The following is a 17,000-nucleotide window of genomic DNA, read 5'->3' as shown; positions in this document are numbered from 1 at the left end:
AGTTTATGTACACAGCAAACACTTTCTTTGGTTTTTTCTTTGGCGGGCTGGGGTCACCCCTTAATTATGTAATATTTATCAAACAATGTATCTTCTCTTCCCTATTAACAAGAATAGATGTCCAGATATTTTGTTGAAAACACGTGGCTAAAACTGTCCTGTTTGGCATTTCTCATTAGCAACTGGTTAATTAGCACCACTTAAAATTACATATTCAGAAGACCAGATGGTATTTTATTCCTAGAATCTGATGGCTTCAACAAAACAGAATTTGAGCCTCAAGAACAGTGTAAATTAAAATTTTAAAAACCTATCCCATTAAATAATTCAAAGATCTTTTTTCTCAACAGGCCCGTAAGACCCACACTGGTTTATGATCGTTGGAGAAAAAAAGGAAGACACTCTTACCAACCACTTTTCAAATGAAGTTATCCAGCTGAAAACTGGCAAAAACACAGAATATATATACCTTAATAATGTTACAAGTGAATTTAATTTTCTATTTTAACTTATAGGTAAGTCTTAGCAAGTATAACATCTAGCACAGGGACACAGACACTCAGTGCTGATTACTTTGGACAGTTACTTTAGAACGTGCTAATCTCACTGCTTTTGTAGGTATGGAGCACATTTAAGTCACTACTTGGTGAAAGTCCTGGGCCTGAGGACCTAGTTTGGCCATGTAATCACGTATCGAGACTCACTGAATCTGCTACTCTTCATTATGTAAACTCCAAGTAGTTGGCAAGCCAGCAAGAGACAGCCATACTTGTCAGACGTTAGAAACTGTGCTTCTCTCACAGCTTCATTTTTAGCTCTTTTTCTTCAACCCCAACCAAGTAATTAAGTCTGTTATGGGAGGGTCCCAAGCTCCCAGAAAAGGTTGGTTAAATTACCTAAGCTTTAAATACTGAGCCAACTAGTCAGGACAGTAGGTGGGGTGGGTAAGTGCATCTACACGAGGTTGAAGAGAATCAGTAATCTGGCCAACCCCAACAGTGAACCTGTGTCGTGAGATCCAACATGTTCCCCTTTGCAAGTGCTTACATTACTGCTCTTTATAGACGCATTTACACACACGGGACATTTTGTAAACCCACCTGCAGGGCCTCTACGTCCTGAAGCCAGTCTCTGGCTCTCTGCACAGAGTCTTTCAGAGCCGCACCATTGGGCAGGTACGCGGGGATCTCCTCGATCTCCTTAACCACCGTAGCAAGGCTGTTCAATGAATGCCGAGGCCTACAAGAGCAAAATGACACTACTCAGCTTTTACATTGTGGATCAGTTTTCTCGTGGTTTAGTTACCAGAGAAAATAGGAAAATCACTTCAGGGACTTCCCTGGTGGCACAGTGGTTAAGAATCCACCTGCCAATGCAGGGGACATGGGTTCGATCCCTGGTCTGGGAAGATCCCACATGCTGCAGAGCAACAAAGCCCCTGTGCCACAACTACTGAGCCTGTGCTCTAGCGCCCACAAGCCACAACTACTGAGCCTGCACGCCACAGCTACGGAAGCCCGTGTGCCTAGAGCCCATGCTTTGCAATAAGAGAAGCCACTGCATTGAGAAGCCCGCGCACCGCAACGAAGAATAGCCCCCGCTTGCCACAAAAAAGAAAAATCACTTCAAAGGAAATTCAGAATAGCAAATAACTTTTTTCAAATGGCAAATAACTACTAGATAGCAAATTATCTGTTTTCAAATGGTTGCATAAGACTTACGCAAATAACTCACTGAAACATTTAAGTTCTACTTATTTCTGATTTGACATTGGAATAACCATAAACTTCCACTTGCAAAAGATAACTTAGGGATAAGTTATGCTATGTTAAACTAGATACGCTATCAAGACTCATACAGCTTCACTAAGAAAATTAAAAATCTCCAGGATATCAACATACCAAAAGCACAGAACCCAAAACTTTTGTACTCTCTGCTCAATGACCACTATTTTAGGATTACAAAATGATGTCTGGAACCTAGGTATTTCTTGTACTTTATGTTGTCAATTGGAACAGTAAAGATTTGTCAGACAGAAAGCAAGATTAGGGAGGGAATCATCTTCTCCCCTCGGATGGTTAGCTTGAGTCCAACCTGTCTCTCGAGTACAGATAAGGTCACAAAGCAACAGCACGAATGTGGAGAATTACGGCACCATCTTCATCTTAAAGACAGTGCACACTGACTCTCAGATGTTTCTCTTTAAGACTCCTTGGGATCTTCTTCATTAACTGTGGGTTTAAACAGTTCCACTTATTTGTAAATGTTTTCTTCTCTCAAAGATGTTATCCTCGAGGTCCAGGGAAATTTCATTAAACCAACTCTAGAAAAAGGTTATTTCCATTTGAACCATTCATTTCACAATCGGTTAAGCAAGGAAAGAAATTAATATTTTTTTGCCCAAGCTCCAAAGCAGCTCCGAACATCTCAGCTATTTCCGCACACACAGCTCAGCGACTGTGCCCGCGTCCCACCCCACTCCCCACGCGCTGTGCTCCCGGACCGACGCAGTGCCAGCCTTGCCCGGGCAGAGGCATGGGTGTGCTTGTTTACCTGGCCTTGAGGAGACTCCTGGCTTTGTCATCCCAGTGCTCTGATACCGTAAGCAATTCCTGAAGCCGTGCCATAGCCTTCTCCACAGCTGAATACGGGGCCAGACCCACCCCCAGGTCTATGAGACGTCTCATATCATCTAAGGTGAGGGAGTTGGGGTCTAGGCAAGCCTGCTGCACCTCCTCCAGCCAATGGGCCTGCTCCAGCCGGACACGCATCTCAGCAAGCTGGGGAAGCTCGACATCAAATTCAAAGCTGACGTCTAGCAAGTCTTGCAGCTCAGCGGCACTGGGCATCTCCTCAGAGAGCAATTTCTGGCTATGCTGCTGGAAATCTTCTACACGATTCAAGAGATCCTTAAAAAACACAGGTTGTTGTATCAAAACAATATTTTCAGTAACTGGCTTCTTGAAAACTCAGAATCTTCAGTGCATATTCAATATGACCCTCTGCCATTTCACTTGATTCTAGCAACAATACGGGTAAACAAGGTAATACATAAGCCAACTGACAGTTTCACAAGTGACTCTAAGAGAGACTTATGCCAACTGTAGTAGCTGGTGGTCACTGTGAAAGGTAAAAATTTCCAACCTTCTCTCTCCTCTGCAGCCCTGTTACAATCTCTTTATATACGTGTACCACTCAACGGGTTACTAAAAGCATTTGCAAATAAAAGTACAAATTAACCACACGGGAAGACAACCTGATCATGTGAACTGGGCTTGTGTACAAAATACAGGAAGGTGGGCACCCCCACCTCCCCATCCAGGTACCTTCAGCAGTGGCGTCTGACTGAGGACACAGGGCAGGGCGTGCAGCTGGCTCACGAACTGTCGGAGCTCATTCACTGTCAACTGATTGTGGGATTTCCCTCCACCAGATCGATACCTAGACAGACAAAGGCCCAAGGAGACTGCATGAGAGCAGGTACCCCACCAGCCCCAGACTCCAACGTCATGGGGAAAACCAGCCACAACAGGCTGCTGAAGAGCCCAAGCCAGGGCGTGCACAGTGCCCACCTCGTCTGCCTCTTGCCGTTAAGCAGCTGCTGGGCGACAGAGGCACATTTCTCCGCGTCCTGTGTCACTAAGCGGAGATGACGTAAAAGATCGTTGTCCGGGAATTTCTTCATCTCAGATTCCTCAATCAAAGCTTTAAAGCTGACAAGGCCTAGGAATAAAGAAAAGATCACCTTTTCTGAGATCATTATTTATGAAATACAGAGGGGGAGGTCTGATTTGATCAGTTCTTACATTTGCAATGTTTTACCTCTTTAATAAATCTGTTCTTTTTTTTTTTTTTTTTTGGCTGAGAGTGAAATGCTTTAAAAAGTGTCTACAGCTGCCCGCTGCCCTTCAATGTGGAAATGTTTAAGAAACAAAGAACCCCTGCCCTGTCAAAACAGAGCAAATGCAGTTCTTCTTGTGGCTGGAACCACCTTTTCCTCCTTCATTTTACTCTGCACCTGGCAGGGAACTGGTGGGCTCAGAGACAGTGACCTGCCCCACCCCTAAATAGGAGAGGGCAGAGTCACCTGCTGAGCTACATAAAGGAAAGCAAATGAAAGCGCTTTGAAAGAAAAGATGTGAAGGAAAGCAGTGACTTTCAAATGTAATAACAAGGGACAGAGACTTTGACTAGAACTAAGAAGTAATAAACCAGCATTTCACAGACTCTTAATTTAATGATATGCTGTCTTTGTCCTGAGATCTAGTTCAAAAACAACAAGCAAAACAAAAACCTTTTCTAAAGGTCCATATAAAATGTGAAATACTTTTATTTCTGAAACAGAGGTGTAAAGATTATTTTAAAACAATACGATGTTTGTTAAATACACGATCCTGCACAACTCATATATCAAGACTTCACTTTGATGTGAGGACATCTGCCTCTTTCACTCTTGGCTTTAAAACCTCTGCTAAAGCTCCAAACCTGGCTGGACAGATGTGCTAAGTCAGACTGCTTCAAGTAATCCATTTGCTGATAACTTTAAGTTGGCTATGTTACAATCAGTCCCAATTTGCCAATCACCAAGTCACACTTTCTATATACCACGTACTTTTCTTCTTATTAATCTTCGCCTCCAAAGCTTCATTCACATTCAAGGCCCATTCGTTGTAAGATTCTGCTCGAAGCTTCAGTGCATTCATCATGGGGTAGAGATCATCCAGAGTGTATCTATACCTGGAAACAGAATAGCAGGCTTAGCTCTGAGATATGTGGGTTTGGAGGAAATCAGATGTTTTATACTAAGGATTTAGTGTTTCCCATAGAAAAAAATCATTCTTCCTACTCACCGCAGTTTATATTTATAAGGAGGACAGGAACATAATTCCTTTACATGATGCAGGCAAACAAGCAGGCCAGGTTTACAAGAACAGGAGATGGCAGACATGAAGCATGTGGTTTTGCATTTTACACACTGACGCTCATCATCTGGCAACAGCTCAAAATCCATTCTTTCTGAATCAATTACTCCCTAGAATAAAGTGTGTACTTTAGAGATCTCCAAAGGATAACACAATCCATCAGCCCCCAAGACAAACATGTAATAGTTGAGTTTAAATTAAAAAAAAAAAAAAAAAAAAAAAAAAAAAAGAGCCTTACCGAAGTAGAGAGTACGTGATTAAAAATGTGTGGGGGAATTCCCTGGTGGCACAGTGCTTAAAAATCCGCCTGCCAATGCAGGGGGACACCGACCGGTTCGTCCCTGGTCCAGGAAGATCCCATGTGTTGCAGAGCAACTAAGTCCAGGAGCCACAACTACTGAGCCTGCGAGCCACAACTACTGAAGCCCGCGTACCTAGAGCCCGTGCTCCGCAACAAGAGAAGCCACCGCAACAAGAAGTACACGCACTACAACGAAGAGTAGCCCCCACTCACTGCAACTAGAGAAAAGCCCGCGCGCAGCAACGAAGACTCAACGTAGCCAAAAATAAATAAATAAATTTTTAAAATGTGTGTGGACCTAGCAAATGTGGGCAAGTTAATCTATTTCACCCATCTAGGGAGAACCCCCCTTCTGGACACGGTAGGTCCTTATGTTTGGCCATTTTGATCTGAGTATGAGAACAGTTATTAACAGGCCCATAAAACTATGGAGATTAGCTGTTTATTCTACTCCAAATTGGCTTTGTCCATATTTTGGGTCTAGATAAGAGCAAAAAAATGCATATACTTTCTACTACAGAGGAAATGCTATACAGGGCTTCAGAGTAATGTTGCTGGAGGATCCACAAAAAGAACAAATATAAATGAAAGGAAAGAAGATGGGGCAGGTGAAAAAGACTATCGTGCAGGAATTGTCAATGTGAAGACGCTGAGTGGTCTATTAGCCTCTTACATGGAAAGTTCTTGGAAAAGGTTCGACAGTCTGTGCAACAGAGACTGTAATTGTAACAAGGCATTTCCCAATTGATACTGTCAAGATAAATGAGGTCTTGAACCAGGAAGTTCTAGCCCTTCTAGGATATACCTTTTGTTATGGAAAAATTAAACTTGTACCACTTTCTCTCCTTATCCAGAAATGGATCCAAATCTAACCTTGAGAATGCCAGAGTCTGATTAAGTCAGTTTATAAACCACCAAGGCTCTTTTTTTTTTTTTTTGCGGGATGCGGGCCTCTCACCCTTGTGGCCTCTCCCGTTGCGGAGCACAGGCTCCGGACGCGCAGGCTCAGAGGCCATGGGTCACGGGCCCAGCCGCTCCGCGGTATGTGGGATCTTCCCGGACCGGGGCACGAACCCGTGTCCCCTGCATCGGCAGGCGGACTCTCAACCACTGCGCCACCAGGGAAGCCCAAGGCTGCTTTGTTTTACTCTTTTATTCTGTATTTCAACCTTTTGACCATTTCACTTCCTGCTAATCAGGAAAGTAAGGAAAATCTAACAAAAGAATTTTGGTTTTAATCTGGAATTAATTGTTATAAAGGACTTTGTGATGGAGATGGCTAAAATTTTGTTTAAAGTAAGATTAAGGATCAACTCCATGGATTTTGGCTGAGAATGAATCATATTAGTTCACCCAACTTTAATCTGTAAATTTCTACAGCTGGAAAAAAATTATGTGTGCTCAAAGTTCCAAAGACCTCGGTGAGACGCTTAAACCCTCTGGGCATTGTTTTCCCAATTGTACAATATCAGAGGAAGGTGAGTAAACTGCTGCTCATTCACGGTGAGCTCCAGGGAGCCAACATTCTAAAGAGGCACATAAAAGAAAAATAAAAAAAATCAGTGTGACTATTTGTGGATATGACTGTCCCAAAAGAATCTACAAAAAGCTACTAGAACTACTGGGTTTAGCAAGGAGATAGGATACAGAGTCAATTTTGGAAAGTCAACTGTATTTTTAAATACTAGCAATAAACAATTGGAAATTGAAAAAAATTTTAAAGTACCATTCATAATAGTACCAAAAAATAAGAAATATCTAATTATAAACCCAAGAAAATATGTGTAAAATCTGTGTGCTACAGTCTACAAAATACTGAAAGAAATCAAGAACACCTAAATAAATGAGGGGATAGACTACGTCCATGCATTGGAAGACTCAGTATTGTTAAGATGTCAATTCTCCCCCAAACTATCCATAGGTTTAATGCAGTTCCAATCAAAATGCCAACAGGCTTTTTGGTAGAAATCAGTAAGTTGATTCTAAACTTTATACGGAAAAGCAAAGGAACTAAAATAGGCAAAACAATTTTTAAAAGGAACGAAGTTGGAGGACTCACACTACCTCATTTCAAGACTTATTAGAAAGTTACAGTAATCAAGACCATATGGTATTAGCAAGAGGATAAATGCATAGACTAACAGACTAGAACAGAGTCCAGAATTCACTCCACACATGTGTGGAATTAATTTTCAACAAAGGTACCAGGGCAATTCAATGGAAAAAAGTCTTTTCAAGAAATGGTGCTGGAACAGTTAGACAGCCATGTGCAAAAACAATTATCTCAACCCACACCTTGCCATAAACAAAAATTACTTAAGAGGATTAAAGACTTAAATGTAAAACCTAAAACTAGAAAATCTAGATGACTACACATGAGAAAACCTTTGAGACTTTGGTTAGACGAAGATTTCTTAAGAAGGACACACCAAAAAAGAAAAACCTGATTAACTGAACTTGATCAAAATGAAAAATGTCTGCTCTTTGAAAGACACTGCTAAGAGAATGAAAAGACAAGCTACTAGCTGGAAGAAAATACTTGCAGAACACTTATCTGATAAAGGACTGGTGTCTAGAATAAAGAGAAGTCTCCCAACAATCCAATGAAAAAGGGGTGGAGCAAGACATGTGAGCAGACACTTCACCAAAGAGATACATATGCAGGTAGCAAATAAATACATGATAAGATGTTCAATATATCATTAGCCATTAGAGAAATGAAAAGTAAAAGCAAAATGAGATGTCAATATACATCTATCAGAATGGTCTCAAAGGAAATTAGACTAAGGAAAAGTTTCCTTAAAATGGTATCAAAGTGCATAAGAACTTTACTAAGTAACACCCAATGACATGCAGTTGGGGTTCCAGAAACCTTACCAATTTACGAACAGTTTCCCTTAGAGCCTTCTCGTCCTCAATCATAATGGCCATGTCTTTCTGAACAGTTGATGCCACTACAACGTCTAGTACGTCCGCCTTGGAGGCCATCTTGCAAATCATCTCGTCATGGGAAAATACACAGTAGCGGTGCAGCAGGCGGTAATGCTCCACGCACTGTCGGCCTAAGGGCAGCTGCGCCAAAAGACAGGGAGGACACGTGACACTCATCTCTCCTTCCTGTTTCCAAAGACTCCTGACCTTTATTATCAATTACCAAATATCACATCTTGGGTCATATATTGATATCATATATCAATCCTAAAACTAGACTCTAAAAAGCCTTGGACCTTTTAAAATCTTTGCATCTCAAGGATCTGGCAAATTACCCAACGTATTAATAATGCAGTAATGTCTACAACAATGTAGAATCTAATTGGAAATATGAATTTACACATTTCCTGAAACAACTGTGTGGAACTGGTGTTGTTAATCTACTTCAGGGAACAATAATGCTCTAAAAACTATAGAACAGAAAATAATTATAGATGTAGGTATTACTACTGGGTACCATTTTATTGGGCCAACTATTTTGGGTTGGCCAAAAAGTTCACTTGGGTTTTTCCATGACATGTTACGGAAAAACCTGAAGGAACTTTTTGGCCAACCTGGTATTATTAAAAAAAAAAAAAAAAAAAAAAAAAAGCACTGAAGGTCATAATTGATTAGATTTAACACCACACCCACTTAAACTAGGTAGTTCTTCTTAGGCAAATGAAAAATATTAATACTAATATTAAAAACTCCACTTTACAACTACCTGAAATCAAATGTCATTAAAAATTACTGTGTTTGGATAATTTAAGCCAGTGCTGCATAAAGTACAGTCTTAAGACTGGAACTGTCTGTTATCAGTTTGCAATGAGATACTAAGCTTCAGCCAAAATGTCACTCAGCAAACTCTTCACCAGGTCTTGGCTGACACTGCAGGGCCAGGGCCTCTCCTGCTGGGAAGGTACACAGCTGGCCGACCTGCCATTTCAGCAGCAACTGGTTTAAGCAACTAGACACATGACAGTTTCTAAGCATTCTATACCATTTCTGCAGGAAAAACGGTAAATGTGAAAAGGCTTGCTAGGTCATAATTACACACCCAATCGACAGTGCAGAAGTTAACGGCCTCAGCGAAGTTAAAACCTTGATTGAAACCGCTGTGGTAGGCTCTTGGAAATGTGATCACAAACTCCCCAGCACACTGATTAGTTCGGTAAACCTAAGGAGACAGAAATTGGAGGTTTTCAGTGACATCCTCACAAAAGACAATCTAGACATAGACTATCAGATGATTCTCCAGAAAGGGTAGGGAAAAAAGTATGGCTGAATATTACCTAAAGATACTCATTTCTGCCACAAGATGGAGTAGTTCCCCAGACTGCCAGGTTGATAAGCATCGAGAAAACAGCTTACATCACAAAAATCTGGTTCCATCCAGGATCAGGACACATCTTCCCAAATATCATCATACCAAAATAGGATCTCCTACCACCAATTGAAGAAATTCCACTCTATTTCAAGGATCTCATTCCACACAGAGATCTTCTTGATTTGGGCCTCAAGCTCACCTCCCACCAACAATCCCCCTTTTCCCCTCTCCCCAAAAAACACCTGTTATTTTACTCTAGGCACAAAATCCTCAGACTGAACGAACTACGACGTAATAGTAATAATATTAGATGTCTTTTCAATACATATCTCTCCACCAGCGGTTCTCCGAAATGTAGTTCCCAGACCAAAAGCAGCAACAGCAACTGGGAACTTGTTGGAAATGCCAATTCTCAAGCAGCGCCCAGGCCACAAGGATGCGCAACTCGGGCTGAGGCCCAGCCCCATGCTGGAACACGCCCTTCCGGGCTCTGACGGGCCAAGTCTGCAGACAGCAACCACCGCAGGAGCACAGCCCTCCACTGGGACGGCCTCCTCCTCCCCAACTATCTGCCACACGCACTCCCCTTCAGAGCCCCACGCCTCGGTTTAAATGCCATTAGGAGCCCTTTCCAGCCCTTTCAGAGTTAATGGCTCAGCCCCCGAGTCAACACCACTGTCAAACCACACCACTCTTCCGTGATCTGTGTAAATGCTGTCTTTCCCTTACACTGTGAGTCCCCGAATGCACAAGTTCATTCACCTACCTCTCTAGGTCCAGAGTCTAGCCCCACGTGGTCTGCTCAACTATTAAAGAACAGCGCAAGAGGTCTCTTCTAAAGCCAGCGACTCATAACACATCAGAAAGACCCATCAACATGGGGCGGGGGGTGGGGGGGGTCAAGATGGAAAATGCCAACAACGAGGAGATGGTGGTATTTTGATGACTTTGGGTCCTTATTTTCTAAGCTTTGGCCCATGAATATTTTATGATCCCTCAAAGAAAATTCCTTTCCATCTGCCCCCATTTACTGGCCTGTGAACCCAAAAGCATAAAATGAAGGTCACAAGATCAAGAATTCCTCTAAACATTGTAAATGTATCATTTACATTTGGTTGAGCTAACTAAGATGGATTCTTCAACTTCATACATCTCAATCTGGCCTCCCAAAATGCCTTCAGAGTTTCCTCCAAAAGGAAGTCACTGGGCAAAAATAAGTGCCACTTCATAGAAAAACCTCAGAGGAAAAAGCACCAATAGCATCTTTCAGTCTAGAGTGGGAACCCTGAAATCCAAGCTCAAGACACTGAAATAAATTTTCTCTTAAGCTTAATTAGGGGCAGCGGGGAGAATGTAAGATCCACCAAGCGTGTCACCATGTAAATTCAGAGTTATTTTCTAAAGTAGGGATGGAGTATGAAGGATTCTGACACAAGAGTTTAGATCTAATTACATCAATAACAGAACCTACCCATTTTCAGAGTAAACTAATTTATACTAACAACACTTATTTTTTACGGTTTTTGTTGTGCTGTGTGGAAAGACTGAAGTTATAAACCAAAGTTATAGTTTAGAAAGCAGGGATGGTGATGGTGTACAACCTGTGAATGTACTCTGAACTGAACACCAGGAAGGAAAGGGAGAGACAGCCTCACAGTTACTACTGCAAAGTAGGGCTGCTCAGCAGTCTAGTCGTCAGCTGCAACAAATCAGCTTTTTATGGTGTCTGAGGATCCAGTCCCACTGGCTTAATGCAATATTGTACTAAATTACACCAAACAGCTGTTTCTACACAACCAAATCAGCTTCATAAAAACGTGAGCAACAGGAAAAAGAGAAGTGGGGAGTTAAGCCTGGGTGGCATGAGGATTGACCCAAAACATACAGGCACTTCGTGAGTCATCAGGGTATTGGGGTTCATGATGGTGACGAGCTGGTGGAGGAGGTCGGGCTGGGAGATGAAGAGCTCCGGGGCCAGCCTTTTCATCACGGTCTCCAGCTGCTCGGCGGCGTACCCTGGGACTCCATACCAGGTCTTTGGCTCACCCCTAAAATAGATTGTAAAAGCAGATCTTAAAATTTACATGAAATTTCAGTAGCTTCTTCAACTCATACACAAAATCAACCAGCAAACACCAATGCAAACAAGATGGTTAACCAGTTCCTATTTTTTAGATCCTGCTTTGTAAGGCAATGTTCAAAGTGAACAAATATCACCAGAAATATGATCCGAACATATGTAATGCATTTTCCCTCTTCAAGGATAAAGTTTAAACATGAGACTTCCCATCTGAGGTCCCTCTTTTCCCTCCCATTTTACCTGACCCATGACCCTTCAGAAAATGTAGATATCCAGCATTTCTAAGAATATAAGGTATTATGTTAGCTACAGGGTATGTGGTCACCACAATTTCCTACAGCAACTAGCAAGGGATGGCAACTCTCTGCCCTGACAGCGAGTGAAACCAAACTCTAAGTAAGGCAATTAGCATTTCTAAAGAGCTCTTCTTCAAAGCATGTTTAACTGTCAACCAATTAATCTGTAACATCCCTGTGAGGTATGGTAAACATCATTTCACAGCTGGGAGCAATTGCCTGGGGAAGCAGGACTGATGCTCTGCACGTAAAAGGCCAGCTCCCTCTTTCTTGTGGTACACATCCTCAATTCCTTGTGTGGGAATTTAAGTGAGTTACAGATCTTCAAATATTTTTGTACTCAGAAAGCAAGGGAAATGGAGGGAAGGGAAACAGATGTGAAATAGAAGTTAAAAAGCCCAAATATCCGCCCCAGCCCACCACGCACGCACGCACGCACGCACGCATGCACGCGGATGCGGCGCACTCTACCTACCGTACACAGTGATGCTAGAAATCGGCAGGCTGTCAGGAGCGGTCAGGCCCGAGGTCCTGGAGGACCCACACAACCCACGCCCCACTCCTCACCCGAAGGGCTATCTGGGCCGCCGGGCCCACAGAACAGGAAGGGTTTTCTACAGTAAAAGCAACTCGGTGCTTTCTAACCTTTCTGCGAGTAACGACTTCTTTGACAACTAGAGAAAAGCTGTCTATCTTCTCCCGAGACGCCTGTTATACTTGAAAACTCATGTGCAAGTGCAGGGTTTCATGCATTTCCTTTGGACTCTTAAGAACATTTGTCTTAAATTGTTAGGATGCCTGTCCAATAGTAGTAAAAACAAAACAAAACAAAAAAACTTAAAGCAAAAAACCTTCATCACTCTTCAGACTCAGTTAAGAGAAGTGTCACAACTAAGAGGGGGGTAAGTTTTCCAACTCAGCGTGCATACCATCGGTAGGTTCTCTGGGACCCCTTACCAGTGCAGGTAGTTAATGGAATAGCTCCAGTGGTCTTCAATATGCCAACAGAAGGAAGAAAAGCACATTCCCACGTACAACCAAGGAAGCTTCATGCCGCATATGTCAGCGGTGATGTGAGCGAGGACAGACTGCTCCATCACTGGCATGTTGTTCAAATTCCAGCCACTGTCAAGATATTCCTAAAAATAAGGAGAATATCTTGACATTATAAATAAAGTATAAATAAAGGTTTATACTTAATACTTAAATTCTCTATCATGCTAACATTTGGGGACTCTGCTGGTTTCAAAAAGCTGGCTGAAAAGTCTCCTTCAAAGTAAAAAGAATGGGGGGTGGTCACCATGCTTACCTCCTGGATGCCCACAGGTTACTTCTGCCCAGCTCTGCGCTTTATATAAATGGACTTGTGTGTGTGTGTCTATATTATGCGTGTGTATCTGGTTCCAATCCCTCAGATTTTCTTCAGAACGAGAAACCAAAGTTACAGAATCTGAAGTCAAAGGGAGGTAAGTGATTCTCCCATATCATCTAGTTGGGACTAGAATTCTTCTATGGGTTCTTTCAACTATTCTTGAAATCATTAAAAATCTGGTAATTAAGGATTTGCTGAAAGTATAATAAATTACTTCAAGCCAACCAACCAATTTCCATGACTATCTCAAGTTCCAAGTGACAAACGTGTTGCAGCACAGCCGCTACTAGCCCAGCATGACGACCTCTGGATCAATGGCGGGCTCGCTCTGAAGGCGCCCCCCGCCCGCCCCAGAAAGTCCAGTGCTCACAGCCACGCCCACCTCCTCCTCAGGTGAGAGCTTCACTTTCCCGTCTCGGACTGGGAAGCCACTGCCGAACTCCTTCGAGGCAATATCAGCCCCATATTCCACGGTAACATCCTCTTCAATAGTGCTCACCAGTCGCCAAAATTCTTTCTCAACCAGTTCTGTGGGAACCATCTGTATACAAAACAAGGAAGTAAAGAGAGCGACTCTCCTCAGACACTCACAAACTGCCTGTGGCCAATCTAACGAGACACGCTAAGTGACAGGCATCACAGGATGGCAGCCTGAGGAAAAACTGTGTCCATGACGTCCCAGATGTTCCTCAACTGGCCCCCGACAACTCAGACATGAACATCATTCTCTAAAAGGAATTTTATAACTAAGAGCTGACTAAGAATTCATGTTCCTCTATCAACAACCTGGCCACTACTGTAAAAGGAGTCAAGGAAAGCAAAGTGCTAAGATTTAAGAACTGGAGATGTTTTTCTGTTTTGAGAAATCTAATATACCACCTGGTTGACTTCTGTTTAGTAGCAGGAATTAGCTGTATTGAACGATGCTTTATCCTCTGAAATGCGCTCAAACACATCACCTGAGTCCACCCTCTCACTCTTTCCACTAGACATTGAGGAGAGGAATGTGGGCCGCCTCGAGGGGAAGGCAGGGCTGCAGCCCGAGGGTAAAGGGCTGGCCGGGCCGAGTGCTTGCATCTGCACTAACCTGATAGGAGGCCAGAGGCCTATCCCTCAAAGTGCAAAAAGCCAACCACAAATGCAAGAGGCACCAGGACTGGTTAAGCGAACATATGGGGAAATAATATGTAATGCAGGAGGGATCAAAAGAACTGAAAATTCAAAGGGAATATTACTTGAATTTATAAGCCTGTTAAATAAGGGGACATTTTAAGTAACTTAAGTTAATATTAGTGATGTGAGGCGAAGCAGGTTCACTCATACACTGCTATGGTCCCGTAAACGATACACCTATTAGATGGGAAAAAAATGGATAAATATTAAGAAAATAATCCAATAAAATAGACACATACAGGACTTCCCTGGTGGCGCAATGGTTAAGAATCCGCCTGCCAATGCATGGGACACAGGTGGGCTCAACAACCAGATCTCGACTGGTTCCCGGATCCCTGGTCCAGGAAGATCTCACATGCCGTGGAGCAACTAAGCCCGTGCGCCACAACTACTGAGCCTGCACTCTAGAGCCCGCGAGCCACAACTACTATAGCCCGTGTGCCCTAGGGCCTGCGTGCCGCAACTACCGAAGCCTAGAGCCCGTGCTCCTCAACAAGAGAAGCCACCACAATGCAAAGCCCATGCACTGTAATAAAGAATAGTGCCTGCTCGCTGCAACTACAGAAAGCTCACACACAGCAATGAAGAACCAACACAGCCCCGCCCCCCCCAAAAGAAGATGCACACCATGTTTGCTATAGTACTTTGTTGGCAGTGAGAAAAAACAGCTTAAATATCCAGAAGTATGGTAGGAAACCATTCATTTTGGTGTACTCACTTGATGGAATAGTAAATGCTGAATGAAGCATGCTTATGCTTCTAAGAGAATAAAGGAGAATTTAAAATACTAACATTTAGGGACTTCCCTGGTGGTCCAGCGGTTAAGAATCTGCCTTCCAATGCAGGGGACGTGGGTTCGATCCCTGGTCGGGGAAGTAAACTCCCACATGCTGCGGAGTAACTAAGCCCGCATGCCACAACTAAAGAGAGCCCCGTGTTCCAAAGAGCCCGTGCACCGCAACTAAGACCCGACGAAGCCAAAAAAATAAATAAATATAAAATCCTAAAGTTTACAGTGCTAACTTATGACAACATAACAAGAGGTGAACGTGCCCCCAGGGCACAGCACATGGATTGGCACACAGGAGTCATTCAATAAATTTTGCAAAGTTTTCTTTGAATTTTATTTGTTGAGCTGAAAGGGCTGCCGGTGATTTCCGGTGATTTGGTTTTGTTACTGTCGCTATATGATTTGTCTCAAAAAGCCTATCTTTAGAGAAATCACATGAAAAACTAGTAGGCATTTTGAAGTACTGTGGAATGTTAATACTACCAAACAAATTAAAGGTTTCATTGTGCAAGACAATGACTGACTATCAGAGATAAGGGCCATCTCAAACGTTTTCAGATATACCTTTCCCCAAAGTTATTAAAATCCTAAATCAAAGCAGTTACGTATGTACATACATGGACTGGCATGTTGAAGTAATCAGATTTGAACGCATCTGCCATTTCCCCGAAAGTACGGAGGGTGTAGTCCCTGGCTGCCTGTTCAAAGCCAAATGCTTCTTGTGGCTTACTGCACTCCTGTCAAAACACAAAGAAAGAAAAAGGAAAGATATTTATTTATATGTATATTAACTTATGGTTCACATATATATATATGTATATATATAAGAAATCATATATTTACGCTTACTAAAATTACTTGTGTAGTGTAATTCCATTTGTGCACTTTCCATTTGTTTGGATGGATATACATCGAAATATTAACAGTGATTATCTATGGACTATGAAATTATCTATTTTTTAAGTTGTTCAGTGCCTAAGAATTCTTGCAAAGAGCATGCAATGCTTTTTTTAAATGAAATTTTAAAAAGTGTAGTTATTAAAATGGTTTTCTGACTCTCAGCTTGCTGCACAACTGTGCAGCTCACTTCCAAGCCCTCTTTCCTATTCAGGCCCACCCCAATTTTTGTCACGAGACTTCTTATTATATCCATTGCCAAATCTAAAACCGGAAGGTGAAGAAAAAACCTTCTTAAGGAAATTTTCTAATGCCACCTCTGCTATTAATTCTGACCTGAGCCAAACACTTAGGACACCTCCAGTCTCCCTTGGGAACATCATGGAGCGGCGGGATCAGGCAGAAGGTGTGGTAACTGTCATCACACCCATCACACAAGAGAAGCCGGTCCTCATCGTTGCCACTGCCACACAAGAGGCAGACATACAGGTCAACCTGCAGTATGAAAACGGGCACAGAACATAGGGGCATGAGCTGCTGTCGGATCTGAGGCATAATCTAGTCTCTCCAACACGCTGCAAGTGAAAATGTTTCACCCTCTATAAGGGACATTTTAAATAAAAATGTTTCACCTTCTGTTATGAGATATTTCATAATATCTCATGCATTCCCAACTCTGAAGAGTAATCTCCAAGATTTCTCAATTGTGTGTTTTAATTAAAGTTTGTTACTTAAATATCCAGCTTTTAGTAGCTTACAAAAAGATAGTCTTCTAGAAGAATAACGTGTTAGGCAATGAATTATCCACCTAACCAAAAACAGAACTTATAAAGTTCAATTTTGCCATGTTAAAGGCAAAAGTTTTTACA

General features: G+C 42.4%; 1 protein-coding gene across 2 annotated transcripts in view; it reads right to left on the bottom strand.

Annotated features, from left to right (window-relative positions):
• Window positions 1-17,000, bottom strand: part of KDM5B (lysine demethylase 5B) — an 80,596-nt gene that overhangs the window by 16,295 nt on the left and 47,301 nt on the right. For both annotated transcript variants that reach the window (XM_059059087.2, XM_067026521.1), the window contains exons 8-20: window positions 16,468-16,626; window positions 15,852-15,971; window positions 13,654-13,812; window positions 12,857-13,038; window positions 11,409-11,571; window positions 9,254-9,373; window positions 8,101-8,295; window positions 4,851-5,032; window positions 4,613-4,737; window positions 3,573-3,723; window positions 3,327-3,441; window positions 2,554-2,909; window positions 1,101-1,239 (exon numbers count right to left, since the gene is read on the bottom strand). In XM_059059087.2, the coding sequence (XP_058915070.1) occupies window positions 1,101-1,239; window positions 2,554-2,909; window positions 3,327-3,441; window positions 3,573-3,723; window positions 4,613-4,737; window positions 4,851-5,032; window positions 8,101-8,295; window positions 9,254-9,373; window positions 11,409-11,571; window positions 12,857-13,038; window positions 13,654-13,812; window positions 15,852-15,971; window positions 16,468-16,626 (2,166 nt within the window). The remainder of the gene's footprint in view (window positions 1-1,100; window positions 1,240-2,553; window positions 2,910-3,326; window positions 3,442-3,572; window positions 3,724-4,612; window positions 4,738-4,850; window positions 5,033-8,100; window positions 8,296-9,253; window positions 9,374-11,408; window positions 11,572-12,856; window positions 13,039-13,653; window positions 13,813-15,851; window positions 15,972-16,467; window positions 16,627-17,000) is intronic.

This window comes from Kogia breviceps, chromosome 1, assembly GCF_026419965.1.
Source record: "Kogia breviceps isolate mKogBre1 chromosome 1, mKogBre1 haplotype 1, whole genome shotgun sequence".
Classification (NCBI taxonomy): Eukaryota; Metazoa; Chordata; class Mammalia; order Artiodactyla; family Physeteridae; genus Kogia; species Kogia breviceps.
The sequence above is the reverse complement of the archived record's forward strand: the minus strand, read 5'-3'. Positions and strand labels throughout refer to the sequence as shown.